At 36.6% G+C, this 21,319-nt stretch overlaps 1 protein-coding gene across 1 annotated transcript in view; it reads right to left on the reverse strand.

Moving 5' to 3' along the window:
• LOC148840837 (uncharacterized) overlaps positions 1–21,319 on the reverse strand; it is a 33,391-nt gene that overhangs the window by 3,984 nt on the left and 8,088 nt on the right. The window contains exons 6-9 of the mRNA XM_088920606.1: positions 19,807–19,890; positions 19,324–19,446; positions 18,712–18,802; positions 18,276–18,418 (exon numbers count right to left, since the gene is read on the reverse strand). Coding sequence (XP_088776732.1) covers positions 18,276–18,418; positions 18,712–18,802; positions 19,324–19,446; positions 19,807–19,890 — 441 coding nt within the window. The remainder of the gene's footprint in view (positions 1–18,275; positions 18,419–18,711; positions 18,803–19,323; positions 19,447–19,806; positions 19,891–21,319) is intronic.

Consider the following 21,319-nt stretch of genomic DNA (forward strand, 5'->3'; position numbering starts at 1 on the left):
TTGTTATGCCCATTAATCAGCAAACTAATTATGCCTTTTTAATATATGGGGCTTGGAAGAACTCAGTGTACCATATGTTGACAGTTAATGTGAATTTCTATTTAACAAGCAGCCATGTTTTTGCAATTAAACTGTTTTTGATTCTATTACACCTAAACACGGGCTATTAATTCAAAATTGTTTTGTGCATTTGCCAATTTATTGTGTCACTCTGGGATTAATAAAAAAGACTTATCATAGCATTTTTAGTTGTTTTGGTTATTAAAATAATAAATATTACGGTTTTGTGGCAAGTGTCATTAAATAAAATAAAAGACTGAAAATTTTAAAAAGCCCAATTTAAGAAGATTGGGTTTCAAAGATTGAAAGAATGTGCCAGGTGTGTACATAAGGTTCAGTTAACTAGGCATTGAAGAACAAGGTGTTGCACATTGTGTGGGCAAACCCGCTAAGAGCCAGAATTGTAAATATAATGGGACTGCATGTAAAAATGTTTAATTCAACTGTGAAGATTAGAAAGAAATACCAGTTTGCGTACAGAGAGTTTCATCTACAATATAGTCTTAAAATAGCATCCATACTGTTTGAAAAGAAGCACATATTTATTTTTTCAACAGGATGTTCTTACAGCATTTTTAGTTTTAAATGTATTAATTTCATATCCTAGTACACATTTTGTGCATGATTTTTACTAAGTTTTCTGACATAGAATGTTAACCAAAAGATGCATTCATCCAACTGAAAGTATTCTTTCTAGAGACAGATTTCCCCACTGTGATAACAGCGTGACATCATCTCTAATGAGTAGTGCCTGCCTTTCTTGTTTGTTTTTTGTAGCAACTCAGTATATTTCACGGTTTAATGGGAAGCACAAGTTTTACACACATTTTAATTTATTAATGCATAAAAACTCAATAAAATTTACCACCTGCATTAATTAAATGTTTTCAGGTACTCAGATTGGTATGCTGAACACGTGTTAATAAGTGAACATAAATGTTTGCAGTGTTTATAATGCAGCAGGTGATAGACCCTTCACAATGGAATATTTCACTTGTTTAATATTAACAGGGCATTTTTTCATTGGTTACTCTCGCGCAGAGGTCTAATGAAGACAGAAATAAAATCACACATAATGATAGAAGGAAACGTGTTTATAGTAGTGAAAAATAAACCTACAGTAAGTGTCTGAAAACGTGACTAAATTTACAATGATCGATTATTCTTAAGAGTTTTCTTAAAAAAGGCATAATGCCGTTTTCTAATTCGAAACAGTTCAGAATGCTCTCATGGATACATATTTTTTGCAAGGAAGAGGAAGAAACACCGCAAAAGACATTGTCAGGAGTTTATCATGTTATTTTTTGAGAAAACCGACTTCTATTTGTCGAGTTAAGGAAAAAGTTGTTTTTATGGAAAAATACCTGTAATAGTTAACATGGTCTCTGCAGTTGAAGCAGCAATTGAATTCTGATTATATAAAATATAACATTGATTTATCTTGTTCATTTAAATTCACCTTTACCTTATAATGAAACAAATGGATACAACTCAAATAAAGAGCACCTACTGTATGAGATGGAGAACTGGAGATGTAGTGGCAGACAATTGTAATCCATTGAATACAGTATACAGAAGTTAAAGTTCTTTTTAATTACTTTAAAATTCCATTTGTGGCACCTGAAATTTTGTAAACTCAAAAATATTTTCAGAATGTGTAGTTTTGCAGACTCACATTTGTATCAAAATGTTGTTTGCTGTGTCAAGTACAGATTAATATACAGTAACACTTTTTCTGGTTTGAACATTTGCATGCACCACAGCTTCATATTTTACCTAAAAATATAAACACACATATATTTATTTTTTTATTATTTATTTTAACCCAGTGCTGGGGTCTATTAACCAATGTGTTATTTTCTTTACTGTCTTAGTACATGAAAACAGAGATAGCACATACCAGTATGTTCTTTCTGCCACTACAATCATCCTAGATATTTTAACTTTGTGGTGATTTTGAAATTATTTTATTTTTCTGATTAATGTTTTATAAATGTACTGTATATAATTTTAAAATGTATTGTAACTAGTATATAGAACATGGGCTTATTTGTTTCTCTAGGAAATAATGTAAAATGTCATTTTCCAAATCTAACTCTTAATACAGCAGATTAGAACTGAAAAGCTGACACTAAAACTCAATTCTGATAGTATACTTTTATCGAAGTTGTGCATAAATACTGTATATTGTAGAAAGTGGAAGCCACAGGGAAAATTGTGACTTCAGAAATGTGTATCTGGATAACACTGGTATAAACTGTGTATGGAATGCAATAGTAATACACAAAGGTGACAATGGGACAAGAGCATGCAAAATGTTTTTTAATGTTTTTCTCTATATAAATCATCTATAGTCTATATAAATTTCATTGTATTATTTTCCTTTCCCACATGTGCATGCTTAAGGAAGTATTAGGCCATGGTCTATGTAGACCATATAACTCTTGCTGTCATAACATTTTGAAGGAACTACTCACATCTGGTCATCTTAATGTATTTTCCCAAAAGTCTGTGTTCCTAAATCCATACAGAGTTCCTGGGTTTAAATGTAAGAACTGCTGTCCAAAATGAATGAAATGTTCCTCTCCTTAATTCATTAAAGATGAATCAGATGAAAAGATGAAAGATGAAACAGAAGTTTATTAGTGACAATTTTTCTTTGTTCTATATTTCTATAGTAATAATAATCCAATGCAAAAAAATGGCAAGGATTTTCTGTTTTCAGTGGTTGCCTTGATTCAGCAAGTTACTACTAAGTAGTTAATAACTGACACTAGAGATTTTCTGTCAAGCAAAGCAATGACATCCATAATGTATGTGACTAAAACACTATAAGACTGGATTTTACTTATCCTATTGGCATTATGAATTTCATCTCTAATGTATATATGAGTCTTTAATGCAATATGTCACATTATATTGTGTTGAAACAAAGAAGTCTATTTTTCTGTTCCTTGCGCAGATTACAAAAACAAACACTTCATAAGTTGTTTTTTGCTTTATAGTTTGGTTCTGGGTTTGTATATACAGACATTTGGCAAGGTAACACTGTGGAAATGGAGGGTATTTTGATTTTCACATATGCCCTGAGAAAATAAGAAGACATGGTACACTACAAATATAATATATAATATGGTTGATTGGTTGATAAAAAGGAAAGCTAATTTCTGGTTGCAGATCAAGCTATTTTTAAAACTCATGTGCTCCAGTTGTTGATCATTTTCAAACCATTTGTATTATTCGCTTGAGCAAAAAGTTGAAATTGAACTGGAAAATAAAAAAAACTCTGCAAACAACTGGGTTTATGTTACTTGAATGAAGAAAAATACATAATTACTTCCAGAAAACAAAACAAAAACAAGAAAACAGTAGATTATCTTAGGTTTTCCACTTAGAGACAATGTTGAATTATCCAAGAAAATATAGATGGAATTATTTACATTCAAAATTGTTGTTAATAAAAACTTGATACTACTAAAAGCTGTCCAAAATCTTTAAGCATTGTATTAAGTCATAGGGCAAGAGTGGATTAAAAGTATAGCTTGATTATGCATGTCATCCAAAAGTAATTTTATATCCTGTTTTTATAAGAGGAGATGCATTTTTTGAGATCACATTGTACTTAGGAAAATCAGAATTATTTGTTTTTTGAGTTGAAATACAATATTTTCCAATATGTCTAATGTTGTCCAATATAATGTTGAATATTTCCACATAGTTTTTTTTTGTAAATGCTCAAAATAAGACAACATAAGCTACAAGACTTCTCTTGACATTGTTATTTAATGACATTGTAATTCCATTTCTTTATTTATTTCACTGTACTACTAATTATGTAGTGAATTTCTGGAACTTAATCTCATTTGATCTTGTTAAATTTACTGATGTTTTTGATTCATTTTCTAATGAAACTTTGATAATATTAGATTTCAGCTTTCCATCTCTCATACCTTAATGACATTGCCACTTTCTGTTTATAATTACTCTTTTCTCTCATTTGTCAATATTCAGCCATCCATGTATGACTGGAACTCTTCATAAGATGACACCTACTTCTTGATCTTTAGATCCCAGCCCCACTACTCTGTTTCATTTTAGATGACCAAGATCAACCCTTCAAAAAATTGCAATTTGTTCACCAGGTCTCAGTTTCTATCCTGTGCTTTCAGTTATGCTTAGTATTCATTTTAGTTTTGTTTTTTTTGTTGGTTTTGTAAAGCTTTGAATGGTTTGGCTGTATTTTGTCTGATATTTGATTTGATCCTAATCAAAACCTTCGATCAACTGATTGTAGTTCCACAGCAAGACTATGAAGTATGAGCAATAGGATATTCATTCCTGTGCCCTTTAACTCTGGATCTCCCTTTCCTAAAAAAAACAAACAAACAAGATGCTGGATTCTTGAATTGTTTTAAAACCTAAATCATGAGTTGTTTAACTTGGCATTTTTATGTTCTGTATCCTTATGGCTTGATTTTAATTAGTGTCAATATCGAATCTATCCATATTCTAACCACTTTATCCGATACAGGGTTGTGGGGTAGCAGGGGCGTATACTGGCAAGCACCGGGCACAAGGCAGGCTACACCCTGGATGGGACACTATCCATTGCAGGGCAGACAGACACAAACATTGTCACAATAGGGTCAATTTCCTCAGAAGCCAATTAACCTAATTAAGAATCTTTGGACTCTTTGGACTGTTGGAAAAAACCAAACAAACCGGAAGAACACAGGGACAACGTGCAAACTTCACATAGATAGCACCAGAGGAATTGAACCCATGGCCCCAGTAATGCAATAGTTATAGTAACCACTGTGCCACCATTATTTTCATTCCTTACTTATATTGTCATTCAGCAGTGTGGGAATCCAGTTTTCCCTAGGTACTCTGGTTTCCTCCCACAGTCCAAACACATCCTGGGAAGTTAATTGGCTTCTTGGAAAATTGGTCTTGGTGTGAGTGTGCGTATCTGTGTTTGTATCATTGTGTTCCCTGCGATAGACTGACATCTCTTTCAGCGTATATCCTGTCTTGTGACTGGTACTTGCCAGGATAGGCTCCAGATTCCCTGCGACCCTGAACTGGATTAAACAGTTAGAAATGGATGGATGAAAATAAAGGAGAATTGCCTGTAAGGAGTTTATGGTTGCGTGAAACAGGAGAACAAACATGCATGTCTTCTGTGGTGTTGTGATTCTTTCTAAAGAACCCTACAAGAAGATTACTTGCATACTGAACACTACTTCTGTAGGCTTCAGTCTTGGAAGGAGCACCTGACTGAATACAAGGGTGCAATGGAGTCTGCTAGATCCAGCTCATTAAAAACATAATTAAAAACAACCATAATAATCCTAGACACCTTTTTTCCACCATTAATAGCCAGCCTAACCCAAACTTTGTTACTACTTCACATGCTTCATTCCAACTTTGCATATCTTTCTTAGAGTTTTTTTACTTCAAAGATTGAGTACATCTAGCATCACATTCAATCCGCCAGCAGTCATGTCACCCTGCAACTTACAATTGGCAACCCACTGAAGCTAAGCAGGTGTGAACCTGGTCAGTACCTGGATGGGAGACCTCCTGGGAAAAACTAAGGTTGCTGCTGCAAGAGGTGTTAGTGAGGCCAGCAGGGGGTGGTCACCCTGTGGTCCATGTGGGTCCTAATGCCCCAGTATAGTGGCGGGGACACTGTCTTTTGGATGAGACGTAAAACCGAGGGCCTGACTCTCTGTGGTCATTAAAAATCCCGGGGTGTTTCTTGAAAAGAGTAGGGGTGTAACCCCGGCGTCCTGGCCAAATTTCCCGTTGGCCCTTACCAATCACGACCTCCTAATAATCCCCCTCTATGAATTGGGTACATTACTTTGTTTTCCTCCCCCCCGACTGCAGGCGGAGCGATGCGCCGGTTGGAGTATTCTCGGTCGCATTTAATGGGAATGTCAGCTCAAAGATTTGGTTCAAACCACCAAATGGAGACAGGCTTGCTGACAAACGGACCCTGCTGATGCGGGATTAACGCTAGGATGAGAGAGCATCACATTCCCTCTACCATGCATGTAACTACTACACCTCCTTCCTGCATGTCTAGTTTTGCTGGTTCTCTTTCTAGTTTCCCTCAGCTTGACGCTGTATACTTTAGTAAATTGGTATCTCGTAATAAATCCACCACCCCTTTATTAGATCAATTTTCTACTGTTTTATTTCAATCCTGTTTTTTTCTGCCCTCTGAACTGTCATCCTTGACAAAATAAATGAGTCCTTGAGCACTGGAGTGGTACCAACGGCCTTCAAAATAGCTGCAATTATCCCTGTGCCCCCCAAAAAACAAATTTGACCCTGGAGAATCTAAACAATTTTCAGTCTACATCCAATAAACGTTGTCTAGCAAAAAATTTAGAACATGCTGTTGCAATTCAATTAAACAACCATCTCATTGCAAACAACTTCTTTCGACCCTTCCAATCCAGTTGCATACAATTACACAGCACAGTAACTGCCCGTGTTAAAGCTATTAACAATCTTCTTATGACTGTTCTCTATCTATCCTTATTCTCCTAGACTTCAGTGCTGCTTTTGGCAATCATGACAGCTTACTTTCTCGTCTTGAGTCAGCATTTGGTGTTTCTAACATTCGCTCTGAAATGGTTCATTGATTACTTCACTGATTGCCGACACTTTGTCTCTCTTGGGAGTTCCGGTTCTGAAATTGAGCTTGTAAAGTCTGATCTTCCTCAGGACTCAATACTGGGCCACCTACTTTTCAGCACTTCTTCCAACTTGGTCGGTTATTAAAATCACATGATCTGAATGATCATTTCTATGCCGATGGTACTCAAATCTACATATTAAAGCAGACAATGAAGTAGCTGTTTCTGCATTCTCTAAAGGCATCTCAGTCATAAAATCCTGAATGACTCAAAATTTCCTTCATTTAAACTGTGGCAAGACTGAATTCATGCTTCTCGGCACCTTCCATCACATATATAAAGCCAATGCAGTAACCCTATCTCTGGATGGCACTGTATTTTAATTTCAATTTAAATTGCAGATTTTGGAGGTGACATTTGATCAAGTTTGACTTTTGACCCACAAGTGCCAGATATTGTAAAATATCATCCTTCTGTCTTGTACATTTTGCCAGACTATGTCCTACATTGTCTTTTACTGTAGCAGAAAAGCTGGTCAACACATTTGTCTCTTCCAGAATGAATAACTGCAGTTCCCTACTCGCTCAGGTATTTGCTGTAAATCCACGGTAAACAAACTTCAGTATGTCCAGAATTCGGCAGCCAGAATCCTGACCATGTCACATGCAAGAGAGCACATTACTTCTGTCCTGTTGTCCTTGTACGGGCTTCCTATCAGGTTTTGTGTCAACTTCAAAACCCTCATTCTACATGGCTCGAGGCACCCTCAATACCTGTTTCCTCTCTATCTTGCAATCTTTGTTCGTCTGATTCTGGTTTCCTGTTCGTCCTCCAAGCCCATTTATACTCTATGGGTGACAGGACTTTCTCTTGTTATGCCCCAAAGATCTGGAATTCTATCCCCAGGGATATCAGAGAGTCACCTACATTGAGGGCACTCAAATCCAAACTCAAAACCTTCTCCAGAAAAGCTTTTATGTTATTTATGTCTGTGTCTGCTCTGCGCATCTTCTACTACATTTCTAATCCCCTATCTTTCTTTGCGCTTTCTTTATTTGTGCTAATTTTGTTACCTCCTGCCTTTATTGTTTTGGTTTGGTTTAACTACTTTCATTACTTTTCCTGTAAAGTGCTTCGAGAAAATATTTCTAAAGGTGCTATATAAAATAAAGTTTATTATTATTGTTGAAGTATTAATTGTGTAGGTATAGGAAAAATAAGAGTTGACATTTCCTCTAGGTTAGATTGAGACGTCATCAGCAAAATAGTTATTTTTGCAGATGATACCAAATTAGGAGGATCAGCAAATAATAAACTGGAAAAGAAATGAAAGGTCTTTGGTTTTTGACCAAATTCGGGACTGTGCACACGCCTTCCAGATGACATTTAATGTAAGCAAGTGCAGGCTGCTGCATGCAGGTAGCAAAGACAAACTAGAAATAGAAAATTCAATGCACTATTTATAATGACTTAATTTATATGATTATCTACAACTTCGGTCTTGAAGCAAAGATAACATAATGAGATAATAACAATACACTGCAACATTAATATTTTTAATGTATTTAAAAGGTGACAAATCTACATGAAGCATACATAAGGAATAGATCAACCGAATGTTAAAGTTAATGAAGAATTTGCAGCATGGGAGTGCATTCAGTGGTTAACATTTTTACTGTTAAGTATCTGAAGGCCACACAGGGGGAAAGCTAGCAACGAAACCCAGCTGATAATCACTGTTGAGATCCACAGAGAGGCTGGAATTAATCTTTTCACTCTGATAAAGGCTTTTGTTTGCTAGACTCACCCTGTCTGGGTTCCTAGACTGGTGAGGCAAAGCAGAGACCAGGAAAGGTGTGTCTCAGACACCTTGAGCACCGAGGTTTATGTAACCAAAACTACCATTTGCCACGAACAATAACAGGGGGAAGAAATTAAACGTAACTTCTGTTAAGTGTATTCTTCCAATTCTATTCATATTACTATCACTATTTATCAACGTGTATACAGCAAATCGGAGTATCACAAAAGTATTTGGTATTTTTTATTTTTTTCTAGATTTTATTAGCTGGTGCTCAATGTGTTTCAATCTCCTCCAGTTAATGCATGCATGTTACTAATACAGTCAGACAGACACAGGAATCAACTTCTATGCTGCAGTCTGTCTCTTCCATACAGGCCAGTCTTCTCTTTGATCTACAGCCTTAAATGGCCAATGCGAGAAAATCCTCAGGGGCTTCAAGGCCAGGGTTACACAACCTTTGTTTAGATCAAATAAACTTTAAGTCAACTTTTTTACTTTGTGTTGGCTTATTATAGTGTTGATTTTATTTGACTATTTTTTAACAAATGTACTGTATTGTATTTTGTAACCATATGCCACAGTAATATTTGTTTTGCTGTAAGACCATGTAAAAATAAAACCATTTTATTTTGCAGACATCTGTCTTTTAAGTTCAGGAGGTTGTTTTAGGTTTTATTGCATGATTCTGTAAATGAAAGTTTAAAAAGATTGGTACAGCCTTACTGCTGGTCTTTATACTGACTGAAGTTTCAGTCTAAACCACAAGAGGGTGATCTTCATCAAGTTAAACAATATCTGTTTCATTTTAACATAAGAGATGCAGAAGCTTCCATCTCAGTCATTATCTTAGCCATTATATCAAGTACTTTTTAATGGGTTTGTTAACTACAGTATGTGTAAAAACACTCACCAATAGAATGGTGTAAACAAGGTGTAAAATCTGTCCTGGAAATTCTGCACTGGCTACCTCTTAAAAATGTTGCTCAAAAAAAGTCCTCTCCCCCTTATATTTCTACCATCTTGTATACCAAAACTGTTAATTTAGTTTATAGAAATACAGGTATACAGAAAGATGTGGGGAACGTATGTTATTCTGCTGGACCTTTAATGTTGTTTTCTGTATTTTGGATTATTGTAAAACCACAATCAACATCAGATTGATAAAGTTTTTTTTGTTGTTTTAGTGATTTCATCTGAAGAAGGAAATCATTTGTTTGATAGACTGTTTTATGTTCCACTTGACACAATTTTTTTCCACAACTATAGTTGTTAATGGTTATAGCATAATTTGTGTTCATGACATTAATGATTAAAATGAATATCCTGATCTTAAATATAAAATTAAATAAAATTATTGTGAATAAAATAACAACAAAGCAGGTCTTAATAATCAAATACTGATAAATGATAATCCTATATGCACTGGAATTTGTTTTCAGTTATCTATAATGGTAACTGGATCTATACAGTATTTGGCTATGTTGCCAATTTCATCTTACACAATCTCTACTTTCAAAATATCTATTGTGTAGGCAGCAGATTCAGTTTAGGAAATGGTATTTTTCTTTATTATTATATAACCCATATCATATATGAAATCTCAGCTACAGCAGTTTTTAAATGATGTTAAATAGTCATTGGTAAAATCACTATGGAATCCATGCTTCAGTGAATGCTGTACTTTTGTCTTCCATTGGGGATTGCTGTTCAAGCCTCATATGTGAAAAATCCTGTTCCAAATTTGTAACCTAAAACAAAAACTTAGATTAAAAGGGTGGAAAGATCATATACTGTTTTTATCTCAGATGTTGTTTTTTTTATAAGATATCCACATTGTACTTAATGAACAGAACTTATTTCTCAAGCTGCGTAAAACAGCAATGGATATTGGTTATGCTCTAAACTGCATGGCATCTTGACTCAGGTCACTAGTTAGACCTCTCCCTGTCTCAGCTCATCTCCCCCCAAGCATTTTGTTGTACAGTTTGTTACTTTCACTTTGACACCTCAAATTTGTCCACAAATTCTCATCTGCCTTCCCTCTTTGCACCTCCTAAAATGTTTGACTATCAAGAATGGGCTGTGAATCATGGCTGAACTCTGCTGTGATTGCTCATCCTGTATGGTAAAATATTGAGTAGCTAATACTTCTGTTGTATTATTGTAGAAGTACACTGCCGTTTGACCAATCCATACTGTACTTGTGCTACAGTGGATTACAAACATAATCAGATCCTTCCTAGGGTGTCCTATTTTGTGAAATCAATCAAATGAAATCAAAGTTTATTTATCAAATGCACAACAATACAGCGTGCAGCGGTAGTTGCTGGCAATGAAATGTCTTTTTTGCGAGCTAAAAAAAACAAGAATCACAAGAATCACAAAAATAAAAATCACAAAAATCACAAAATTAAGGTTACGAAAATAAGGTTACATAATAAAGGATAATAATGTAATAGAAATAGGATAAAACTCAATATGAATAGAGCTGCTATGTGTCCATGGTGTATGCAATATATACAAGTAGTGCAGTATGCTGAATACAATGAAAACAGAATGTCCATGTAGCCATTACGGGTGATTTGCTATAGGAGCTGCATGTTGGCTGTTTAGCAGTCTTACTGCCTGGAGGTAGAAGCTGTTCCGTAGTCTGTTGGACTTGGACCGAATGCTTTGGTACCGTTTACCAGACGGTAGGAGGGAAAACAGTTTGTGACTGGGATGACTGGGGTCCTTGAGAATGGACCTGGCCTTCTTAAGACATTTAGATATCCTAGATGTTTGGTAGTTCGCAGCCGGTAAAGAGCTGCGCTGACTTTACCACCCTCTGTAGTACTTTGCGATCCCGTGCAGAGCAGTTCCCATACCAGGCAGTGATGCAACCAGTCAGGATGCTCTCAATAGTGCACCTGTAGAAGTTGGCCTGGATATGTGATGGCATGCCAAACATCTTTAGCCTGCGGAGAAAGAATAGGTGCTGCCGTGCTGTTTTGACCACAGTGTTGGTATGGTTGGTCCAGGTTAAGTCCTCTAAGATGCTAACTCCCAGGAACTTAAAACTGCTGACCCTTTCCACTGCAGTCCCATTGATGTCGATAGGTGTGTGATCTCCTCCCTGGTGTTTCCTATAGTCCACAATCATCTCCTTAGTCTTACTGAGGTTCAGAGAGAGGTTGTTCTCCTGGCACCATGCTGCCAGGGTTTCAACCTCCTCCCTGTACACAGACTCTTCACCATCTGTCATCACTGATGACTGTTGTATCGTCCGCAAACTTGATGATGGAGTATGAGTTATGCCTGGCGACACAATCATGGGTGAATAAGGAGTAGAGGACAGGGCTAAGCACACAGCCTTGGGGGGCTCCAGTGTTTAGAGTCAGGGTAGAGGATATGTTGGTGCCCACCCTCACCACCTGCAGATGTTTTGTCAAGAAGTCCAGGATCCAATTACAGAGGAAGGTGTTCAGTCCCAGGTCCTGGAGCTTGATGACAAGCTTTGAGGGCACTATGGTATTGAATGCTGAGCTGTAATCAACAAACAGCATTCTCACATATGTTCCTTTCTTATCCAGGTGTGAGAGGGCAGTATGGAGGGCAGTGGCAATAGCATCTTCTGTTGACCTGTTCTGGCGATACGCAAATTGCAGTGGGTCTAGGGTGTCAGGCAGTGAGGAGGTGATGTATGCTTTGACCAACTGCTCGAAGCACTTCATGATAACTGATGTGAGTGCAACAGGGTGGTAGTCATTCAGGCAGCTGACTCTGGGTTTCTTAGGAACAGGGACAATGGTGGGTTTCTTAAAGCAGGAAGGAACTATAGACTGAGCTAGAGAGAGATTGAATATGTCCAAAAAGACATCTGCCAGCTGGTCTGCACATCCCTTTAGAACTACAATTACAATTGTACAATTCAGAACTACAATTACATGAATTACAAATTCATTCATACACATTTTTTAAACTTCATATTTTACCCAAAACCAGAATGTTCAAACCAAAATCAAGTCAAGGTAAGTTACAGTAAATGTCAGCAAAAACTAAAAAAGCTAAACCTCAAATACAGTGATGGCATAAGTACCCAGACCCATGAACTCAATTAAAGCTGGAAGTCTTTTTCAGCAAGTCTCTACTAACTTTGCACACTGGCTTAGTGCTTCTTGTCCATACTTCTTGGCAGATGTGTTCTAGCTGTTTCAAGGTGTTCACAGATCACTGCTTTCAACACATTCTCAATAGCACCCAAGTCAGGACATGACATTCACTTTCTCTTACACCACACCAGTGCTGCTTTAGCCTTGTGTTTTGGATCATTCGTCTGCTGAAAAATTAACTTTCTCCCATTTGACCAATATTGCCCCAGCAGACAGAAAAAAAGGTTTTCACTAGCCAGTACTTTTTCAGCTCATATTTCCTTGAATCTTGGCATGTCTCCCAGACCATCCTGAAGAGAAGCATCCCCACAGCATGATGCTGCCACCAACATGCTTGACTGTAGGGATGGTGTTGACTGGGAGATGAACTGCTTCGGGTCTGTGCCAAACCGCACACTTGGCATTCAGAAAGTTCCAATTTGGTGTTATCTGAACATACAGTAACACCTTATGATACATTTTCGCAAACAGAGGTCACTCAACTAATTGTGTGTCTCATTAAGGTAATTCTGAGCACCTAAATTAATTTATGTTTGCCACAGCAAAGGGTTGAATACTTATGTAATGGTGACTTTTACATTTTTTCATATTAATGATCTATTTACGTTTCTTTAGTTTTTATGAAACCTGCAAGGGTCTGAATAATCAATTCTAATATTATAAACTTAAAGTCACATTTAAGACATTATTGGTGTTTTCATTAGGGTTATTGGTAGTAGTGATAATTGCAATACTACAATAGTAAAAGTGCACCACAGTTGCTCTCCAGGCCAAAGATTATCCTGGTTCCTCTAGAATTCAGGGTACTAGAGAATATGTGACTTCTCCTCTTGATGGAATGGTAGTCATTCATGGAAATAATCCCACAGCAAAGCTGGCCTTAACGTATGGCTGGGTACACTGAAGTAAAGTATTTTTCTTCAGGGAACAGCAGCAGTGTCTGCAGTGTGGATTGAGCCCACTGCAAGTCCAATGGCTTACTTACTATGCTATGCCACCCCCAGTACAGTAGTAGTAATCATAAAAGCTGTGATTGATATATTGTATCAACATGCCTGACAACAATGTTGTCTGATAAAAATTTAAATGATTTAAATGTGGGAAGCACAGTGGTGCAGTGGTTAGCATTGTTGTCTCACATCAATGGAACCCTGGCTTCAGTTCTGGACCTAGGGTGCTTTGTGCGTGGAGTTTGTATGTTCTCCCATGTTTGTGTAGGTTTACTCTGGGTTCTTTGGTTTTCTCCCACAGTCCAAACACATACTAGTACACATCTGGGAAAACTGGCCCTAGTGCTTGAGTGTCTGTGTCTGCATTGTGATGGACTGACGTCCCATCCAGGGTGTGTCCTGCCTTGTGCTCGTTGCTTGAAGGGATAGGTTCCAACTCCTTCAAGATCCTATATTGGATAAAGTGATTAGAAAATGGATGGATGAATGGGATTTATCCTGATATTCTACCTGATAACAAGATGTCCTTGATTCCAGATTTTGATTCTTTCTTATTTTGTAAAGAAACGTAAAGTGTTGGTTTATCCATTTATCTATTTCTTCTTCCTTATCAGTCCTGTAAGAAAAACAGTCAACTTTAATTTTAAAATAAGAGAAGATGAACATAAGATGAAAGAATACCTGTGGAGTTTATGAACAGTCAGTTCATAAATAGGGTAATATAAGATAATGCAAATACAAAACTTTATAAATTGTTTGCTGATTATAATAATTTGTATGACGTACGTTACAATAGCAGAATAAGAATCAAATAAGCACATTGATAATACCTTTGACAATGATTTATTTAAAGGGTGAAATCTTTATTAAGTACTGAACATCATGGCTAGCTGTCCTTAACTGCAAACCACCCCAAAACTTGTTCCTACTCTTTTTCATTGAACTGTCACATCGATGCCCTGTGACTAAAATTAGCAAGCCTATATACAATTCCTTTTAAGAACGTATGAAATGTTGCAAAAGAGAGGAGGCCATTTGAATTAGCTATCTTAATTAGTTACTATTAACTAATTAATCTTAATATCTCATCCAGCGACTTCTTGAAAGAAACCAGGACATTGCCTTCAGCCACATGTCTGGGCAGCTTGTTACAGACTCATATAACCATTTCTGCAAAAATAAACCTTCTGTTCTCAGTTTTAAATTCATTTACCCATAGTTCCCTATTGTGTTCTCTGGTTCATGTTACACTGTTGATTCTGAAGTAGTTTTACAGGTTAACTTAATCAATGTTTTTGAGGATTTTGAGTACTGAATGCCATAGTGCATTGTAGAAGTTATAACTGCAACATAGCAAGCCTTTTTAAGATCCACTGTGGTCATTTAAGATGTCCTAAACAGTCTGCCTTATCATTCCTGTCTGGATAGTCTTGTGCAGAGGGATCACTTTTCTAAGGGTCGAAATATACAAAAGCCCATGACAGTCTAAACAATAACCCGTCAGTACACTGCACTGCATTTGTGTCCTGAGAACACCAGACATATGATATCAATATCACCACGTTGTGAGAAACCTGATGAGCTGAAGAGAAAATCAAGGGAAGAATGTCATATTCATAGAATAGGATTTGTCATCAAGAGTTAAATTATCAAACGCCTTCATGAGTTTCCTGTTGGAATCAATGGGCACCTGATGACACTTTGTCACAAATACCCAGGGAACTAATACACTAATGTGATTACAAAGAAATCTATGTAGAGTACTGGGCTAACTCTGGTGTGCCACTCAATGGCACTGTATATGACTGACTGTAATCATGCACCTTCATAACTTAAATCGATGTGGCCAGAACTCCATCTTGTGTTCAGAAGGGATGTCTGCCTTTCACTGACTGTTGGACTTTTAAAAAGAAATAATAGTAATACACCTGTGTTGGTTACATCCACAAAATACAGTGTCATTTAATTTCACATAACGAACTGAGAGACTCAAAAGAAAAAAAACAACACAATCTGAAGTACCAACTGACTGTGAAAGCTGTACCATGTCTGTATATCTAAACCTGTACAATTGTATTTTGTGTAGAAACAGAAACATGAGTTTCCCAAGAGTGTGTATGTCTGGATGTCAACTTTTTTCTGACTATAAGTTATGCTCTTTTTAATCTGTCTGTCTGTTTTTTTTTGCTAGACAATTAAACCGGTTTACATCTACACCACTGGAGCTGTGGCAGGAGCTCACGACTGAGGGATTATTCACTATTTTATACATATCAATTATGTCTGTCTAATTGGCTTCCAAAGAAAAGCCATGTCCACAGGATATTAACAATGCACCTGGACAAGCTGAATAAGAAAGTAGCAGACATGTCTAGAATTTCAGTTTCATTTGCCCATATCCTTAACAATTTTTCCCAATTAGATTAAGAAAATGTTAAAACTCCCACGATAACCACACATATATTCCCGCTTTCATTATATGGAATTTCATTATAATTGGTGTTAGAATTTGGTGGTAGGTCTTAATGTTCTTCATAAACCAATACCATACAGATTCCTATACACATACACCTCTTCCTTCTTATTTGTTTCTCCAGAACTCCTGCTATCTACAGTTGGTGTACCCTTCTTTGTATGCCATATTTATGTGATTCCATTTACACCACAATCTAATGCTAATTCAGTAATAACTGCTTGATCTTACATGTTTCTCCTAATTCTCCTGGTATTTAAGTATATGTACCTAGTCTTTGGACATTTTGTGTTCCTTTATTACTGTAGATCTTACGTGTCTCCTTTGCAGATTGTTTTTTGCATTGTTCTCTATTCCATTCTATTTTAAATGGTTTTGAATTCCCCTGTAGATCCTTGCCTCAGTCCTAATGATGTCCTTCTGCTTTGGATGATAATCTGTCTACCTGTACAGATAGGCTTTGCTATAGACAGGTGTCTAGTGATGGGGAAAGGCAAAGCATTCAGCGCTTCACTTTCCATGCTCTCATTTGTTTGTGTTTACAGTTGTTTTTCAGTTATAGTTTTTAAATTTACAGTTGTACAGTGTTTTTTGCACAGCCCCATCAGGATCTCTGAGAAATTGTCTTAATGTTTTTTTTTTTATTTTCAGGGTATTCACAGAATATTTGTATCTTATATGTTGCTTATAATCATTTTCATGTGTCCCAAAATGAATATCAATTGGGTCTTCTTCAACCTGCCTGCCTATTCTTTGGTCGATGTTTGTCACCTAGTCTCCTGGACAACATACTGTTGTTACCCCTGTGATTATGATCTATTTCTCACTTGCACTGTTCATGAGAATGCTGTCCAGCAACCACCACTTCTCTTTTTCTCTGGTTTTGGCACTCGCTTGCAACCTGCACTGTTAGAATGTGTGATGACTACTATTTTTCTGACAGTGGGTTCCTAGTTGTGACAACTGACAACCCACTGAATCTATGCAGTTGTGAGTCTGGCCAGTACCTGGATGGGAGACCTCTTGGGAAAGCTGAGGTGGCTGTTGAAAAAGGTGTTAGTGAGAACCAGTAGGGGGTGCTTACCCTGTGGTGTGTGTGGGTCCTAATGCCACAGTATAGTGATGGGGACATATACTGAAAAAGGTATCGTCCTTTGGATGAGATGTAAAACTAAGGTCCTGAGTCTCCAAGGTAATTAAAAATCCCATTACATTACTTTTAAAATGTAAGGGTGTTACCCTGGTGTCCTGGCCAAATATTTTCCTGGCCTTAAAAAACATGCCTTCCTAATAATTCCCATCTGTGAACTCTGTTCTCCTCCCCACTGCTGGTCGATGTCTGGTGAGCATACAGGCACATGTTTGTTGCTGTCTCAGGTGGGTGATGTACATTGGTGGTGGTGGAGGGGAGTCCCCATTACCTGTAAAGCGTGTTGAGTGGAGTGCCCAGAAAAGTGCTATACAAATACAAGGAAATATTATTCTTATTAGTAGTAGTATCTCTGATAAGTAGTATCCTGGAACTACTGTCTTGAATGTCTACGTTTTGGAGAGAAGCAATCTTGTTGGTTGTCTCAAATTAGTTAGAATTATACATTAGACTGCTGTAGTTTTATTTCTTTCACAACTTGCAACCAGCCCCCTTGTGTCAGTTTCTCTGTGTTCATGCTCTGACTTTTTGAAGGGGTATACCTCCTTGAATGTGGAGTTTGCCAGTTTGTCTGGTTTATGGTGCTCTCTCAACACCGTCCCGAAGCTCAGTCTCAATCTCCGATCTATTCATTTTTTCAGTAAGGAACTTGGTCATCTGTCAAGTTTCACAGATGTACGCTTCACATATTGTATTAGTTGCAAATTGCAAATATGAAAACCATTTTTAAGGTTGCTGTTTTTTTAGGATTAGCGATATAGAAAAATATATCATTTATAATCTAACTCTAGTTCAGAAAAGGCAATTTTTTAAGTGTGTCAGCATTGCCCTTGCACTTGCAAAACCCTGATCTTTCTCTCTGTACATGTGCTGCAATACATCTTGTTACTTCATACTCAAGGAGTGGAGAAGATTTCAAAAAGGTGTTTCAAGTTTGATCTATTAACTGAACTCCTGTATAAATAGGCCTGAAACATAACATACAGTAGAAGAAGGTAAGGATGGGAGAAAATTGCATTTATCATTTAAATTACCTCAACATTTTCAGCTCACTTGGTATTTTGATTTGCTGACAGTTTCCAGCCTCTTTGTTGCCCAGGTGATATTTATTTGCCGCATATTGTACTTCATGGTTCTGTATTTTGGATTCATCTTTATTTTCATTAGTTTCAGTTACCTAAGAAAAACACATTTAATTTTAATCTCTTCAAGTCTTGAAATCATCATCATTTTTCATTTATGATGTGGTTTAAGCTATGACTTGAGATGTTCCCTAGGTTGTTTCTTCAATACTTTTGCCTAAATAGTGAGCGTTAAATTATCATTTTTAAAAATACAAAAAAACAATAAAAATTATTTTAAAATATAAAAAAACGCTATAGATGTATGTTTATATGTGTAAATTGAATTATTTTATTTATGTGTTTGTATAATATCCTTGTAGAATAACAATACTGCAGAAATAATTACCTGTCTAGGATGAACATCATAGCCAGGCTTGGACATATTTTCCTTCTTTTTCTGCAGCAGAACTAAACGTTTTGGTATTGCATCCTGATCTCTGAAACAAAATATAAGGATCTTGTGTTTTTTTTAACTATTATGTTTTTTAAAACCACATATATTTTGACACTGACATTGACTTGCAAGCTGGAATGAGTGCAGACCCCCTGGAATGCTATATTTTTTAGGTGTACTTGCATCTTGGCTGATCAACATGGTCATTTTCAACTATGAAGTTTTGGATCAAGGAATAGTACTTTCAGATAGATGTATGTGACTGAAATGATTTTAAAAACAGAAACTGGATGTGATTTACTGATGTGTAATTCAACAGCCTTAATTTTCTGGAACCAGAATTGGCATTACAGTAACTGGAGATGTTTCTCTGTTTTCATATGCGTGGATTGTTCACTTCATCCAAGTATGTTTAGGTATCATACTGTACTGTATATACAGGTTTGACTCAGCTATGCAATTAATCTATAATAGTAATAGTAGCTGACTAAACACAACATATAAACTTAATTTTAGCAAGTCAGCCCGCTTAAAATAAATAACAGGGAATTTAAGAAAACATACATCTTTCGTTTTTCCATCTGGAGTTGTTTTTCTGTGAGTTCTTTGAACACAGCTGAGAATTTTTCTTCAGTTTTTTTCTCATCAGGCTTGCTGTATCTCTCCTTTGTCTTAGGCTCTGCTGCACTGTTGCAACATAGAAGAAAAAGGCTATTGAGAGTGTTGGAATATATGTTTACACTACGTTTTAAATGTTGAAACCTCAAGATACACATAAATGAAAACAGTCCGAACCATGCCAGTCATCTGGTAACATTCTTTATTTAGATTGGAGTGTGGTTGTGAAGTCTTTCACTCATGGCTTTATTTAATTTCCTTAAGAATGTTTTATATGCTTCACATTTTCATGAAATAATAAGGTTAGACACACTTTTAAATTCGTTTGACTACAAAGCCAAAGTTCAGCCAAATCTTAATTACTGCTACAGAGAGGTGACACATATTGATAGTTTGAAATATAGTAAGCATTTATTTGGCATAACTTGCCTGGCTAGGGGAACAGCAGCCCACCCTTGAGGACAAGGTTGACAAGATCCCCCCTCTTGCCAGGAGGAATGAGCCTGGGAGCTGCTAAAAGGGCGAAGTTGGGGTGGAGGTCGGGTGAGAGAAAGGAGAATAAATGGGGAGCCCCGCAGTCAAGATCTTAATGCACAGAAGAATGGAAGTGGTGAGATTAGGAATCTGACCTCCTTCCGAACTTCTGTTTTGAAAGACACCACTAACCACATATGCAAAAAAAACAAACAACAAAAACTGTTTCCGCCCACAGTCCAAAGACATACGTAGGTTAATTGGCTTTTGTAAAACTGGTGTGAGTGTGTGAATGTTAGTGTATTATGTGCCCTGAAATGGACTGGCGTCCTGGCCAGGGTATATGTCGCACTGCATCCCATGCTTCCCAGGAAGATTCTGGGCCACCATGACCCCAAACTAGATAAACAGTTATTGAAAGAACTGTGATGTATTTGTGCTTAAGAGGGAAATTCTAGAGTATATACCAAGTATATAGTTTTATATATAGTGGTAGTTTGTCATTGTCAGAGATGTGAGGATGATGTTTTGAAGCACTGCAAAAGAGTTTTTATACAAACAAGGGTGTTTTAAAATATAAGATAACAAGACTTCTCATAGTTCTAAACAAATTACCCCCATAGGCTTGCTTGTAGCACAATTGTTTTTTAACAATACAAAGTATCATTTTTAAGACAAATGTGCAAACATTTGAACTAACTTGTACAAACATGTTGTACTGAGGGACACTCTATAATTCAATTTTTCCTTACAAAGGCCATGATTCTTACTGATTCTATTTACCACCACATGGAGATGTATGCCAAGAAAACTATTAAAGATACAGGGATGTGTAATGCCATCTATTCTTCTTTGAATTATTAAAACATTTGGTTTATACATTTATCCAAAACAATTTGTACCCATGTATACAGTTATGGCATACTGTATGGATGTTCAATATGAGCAAAGACCTCATCATCAAAGCATTTCTTGCATGAATGAACTGAAAGCATGAGTAATAAAGATAGACATTGAAACATGCTGTTTTTCCTCCAAACTTCTATTATCCATGAGAAGCAAGAAGCTCTGAAGGCAGGTTTTCTACTATGCTGGATTTGTGGTGGCACAATGAGACACATGTCTGAACTGTAGAATATTTGGACAATTGTATTATGGCTTTATCATTTGCCATAACTATCTACACTATGTAAGATTCGATTTATCAGAGGACTTGTTACCTCATTAATTGAAATACCTCATTAAACCTGAGGTCATTCCTTAGGAATAAAGAGGTACACAATTTTTAAAATGGTAATTTCATTATGACCTTACAGTCACACTTGATGTGAGCTTTATAATATAGTAAGTCCTACAATTTTTCAGACTTTTAAATATTGCTGAAGACTACTTGGAAGTAGTAATTGCAAGTCTCCTGACATACATGGGAGAAATTGTCCAGGAGTAAAACATATCCCAGTCACTCCAC

The sequence above is a fragment of the Atractosteus spatula genome, chromosome 1, assembly GCF_055471065.1.
Source record: "Atractosteus spatula isolate fAtrSpa1 chromosome 1, fAtrSpa1.hap1, whole genome shotgun sequence".
Taxonomy (NCBI): Eukaryota; Metazoa; Chordata; class Actinopteri; order Semionotiformes; family Lepisosteidae; genus Atractosteus; species Atractosteus spatula.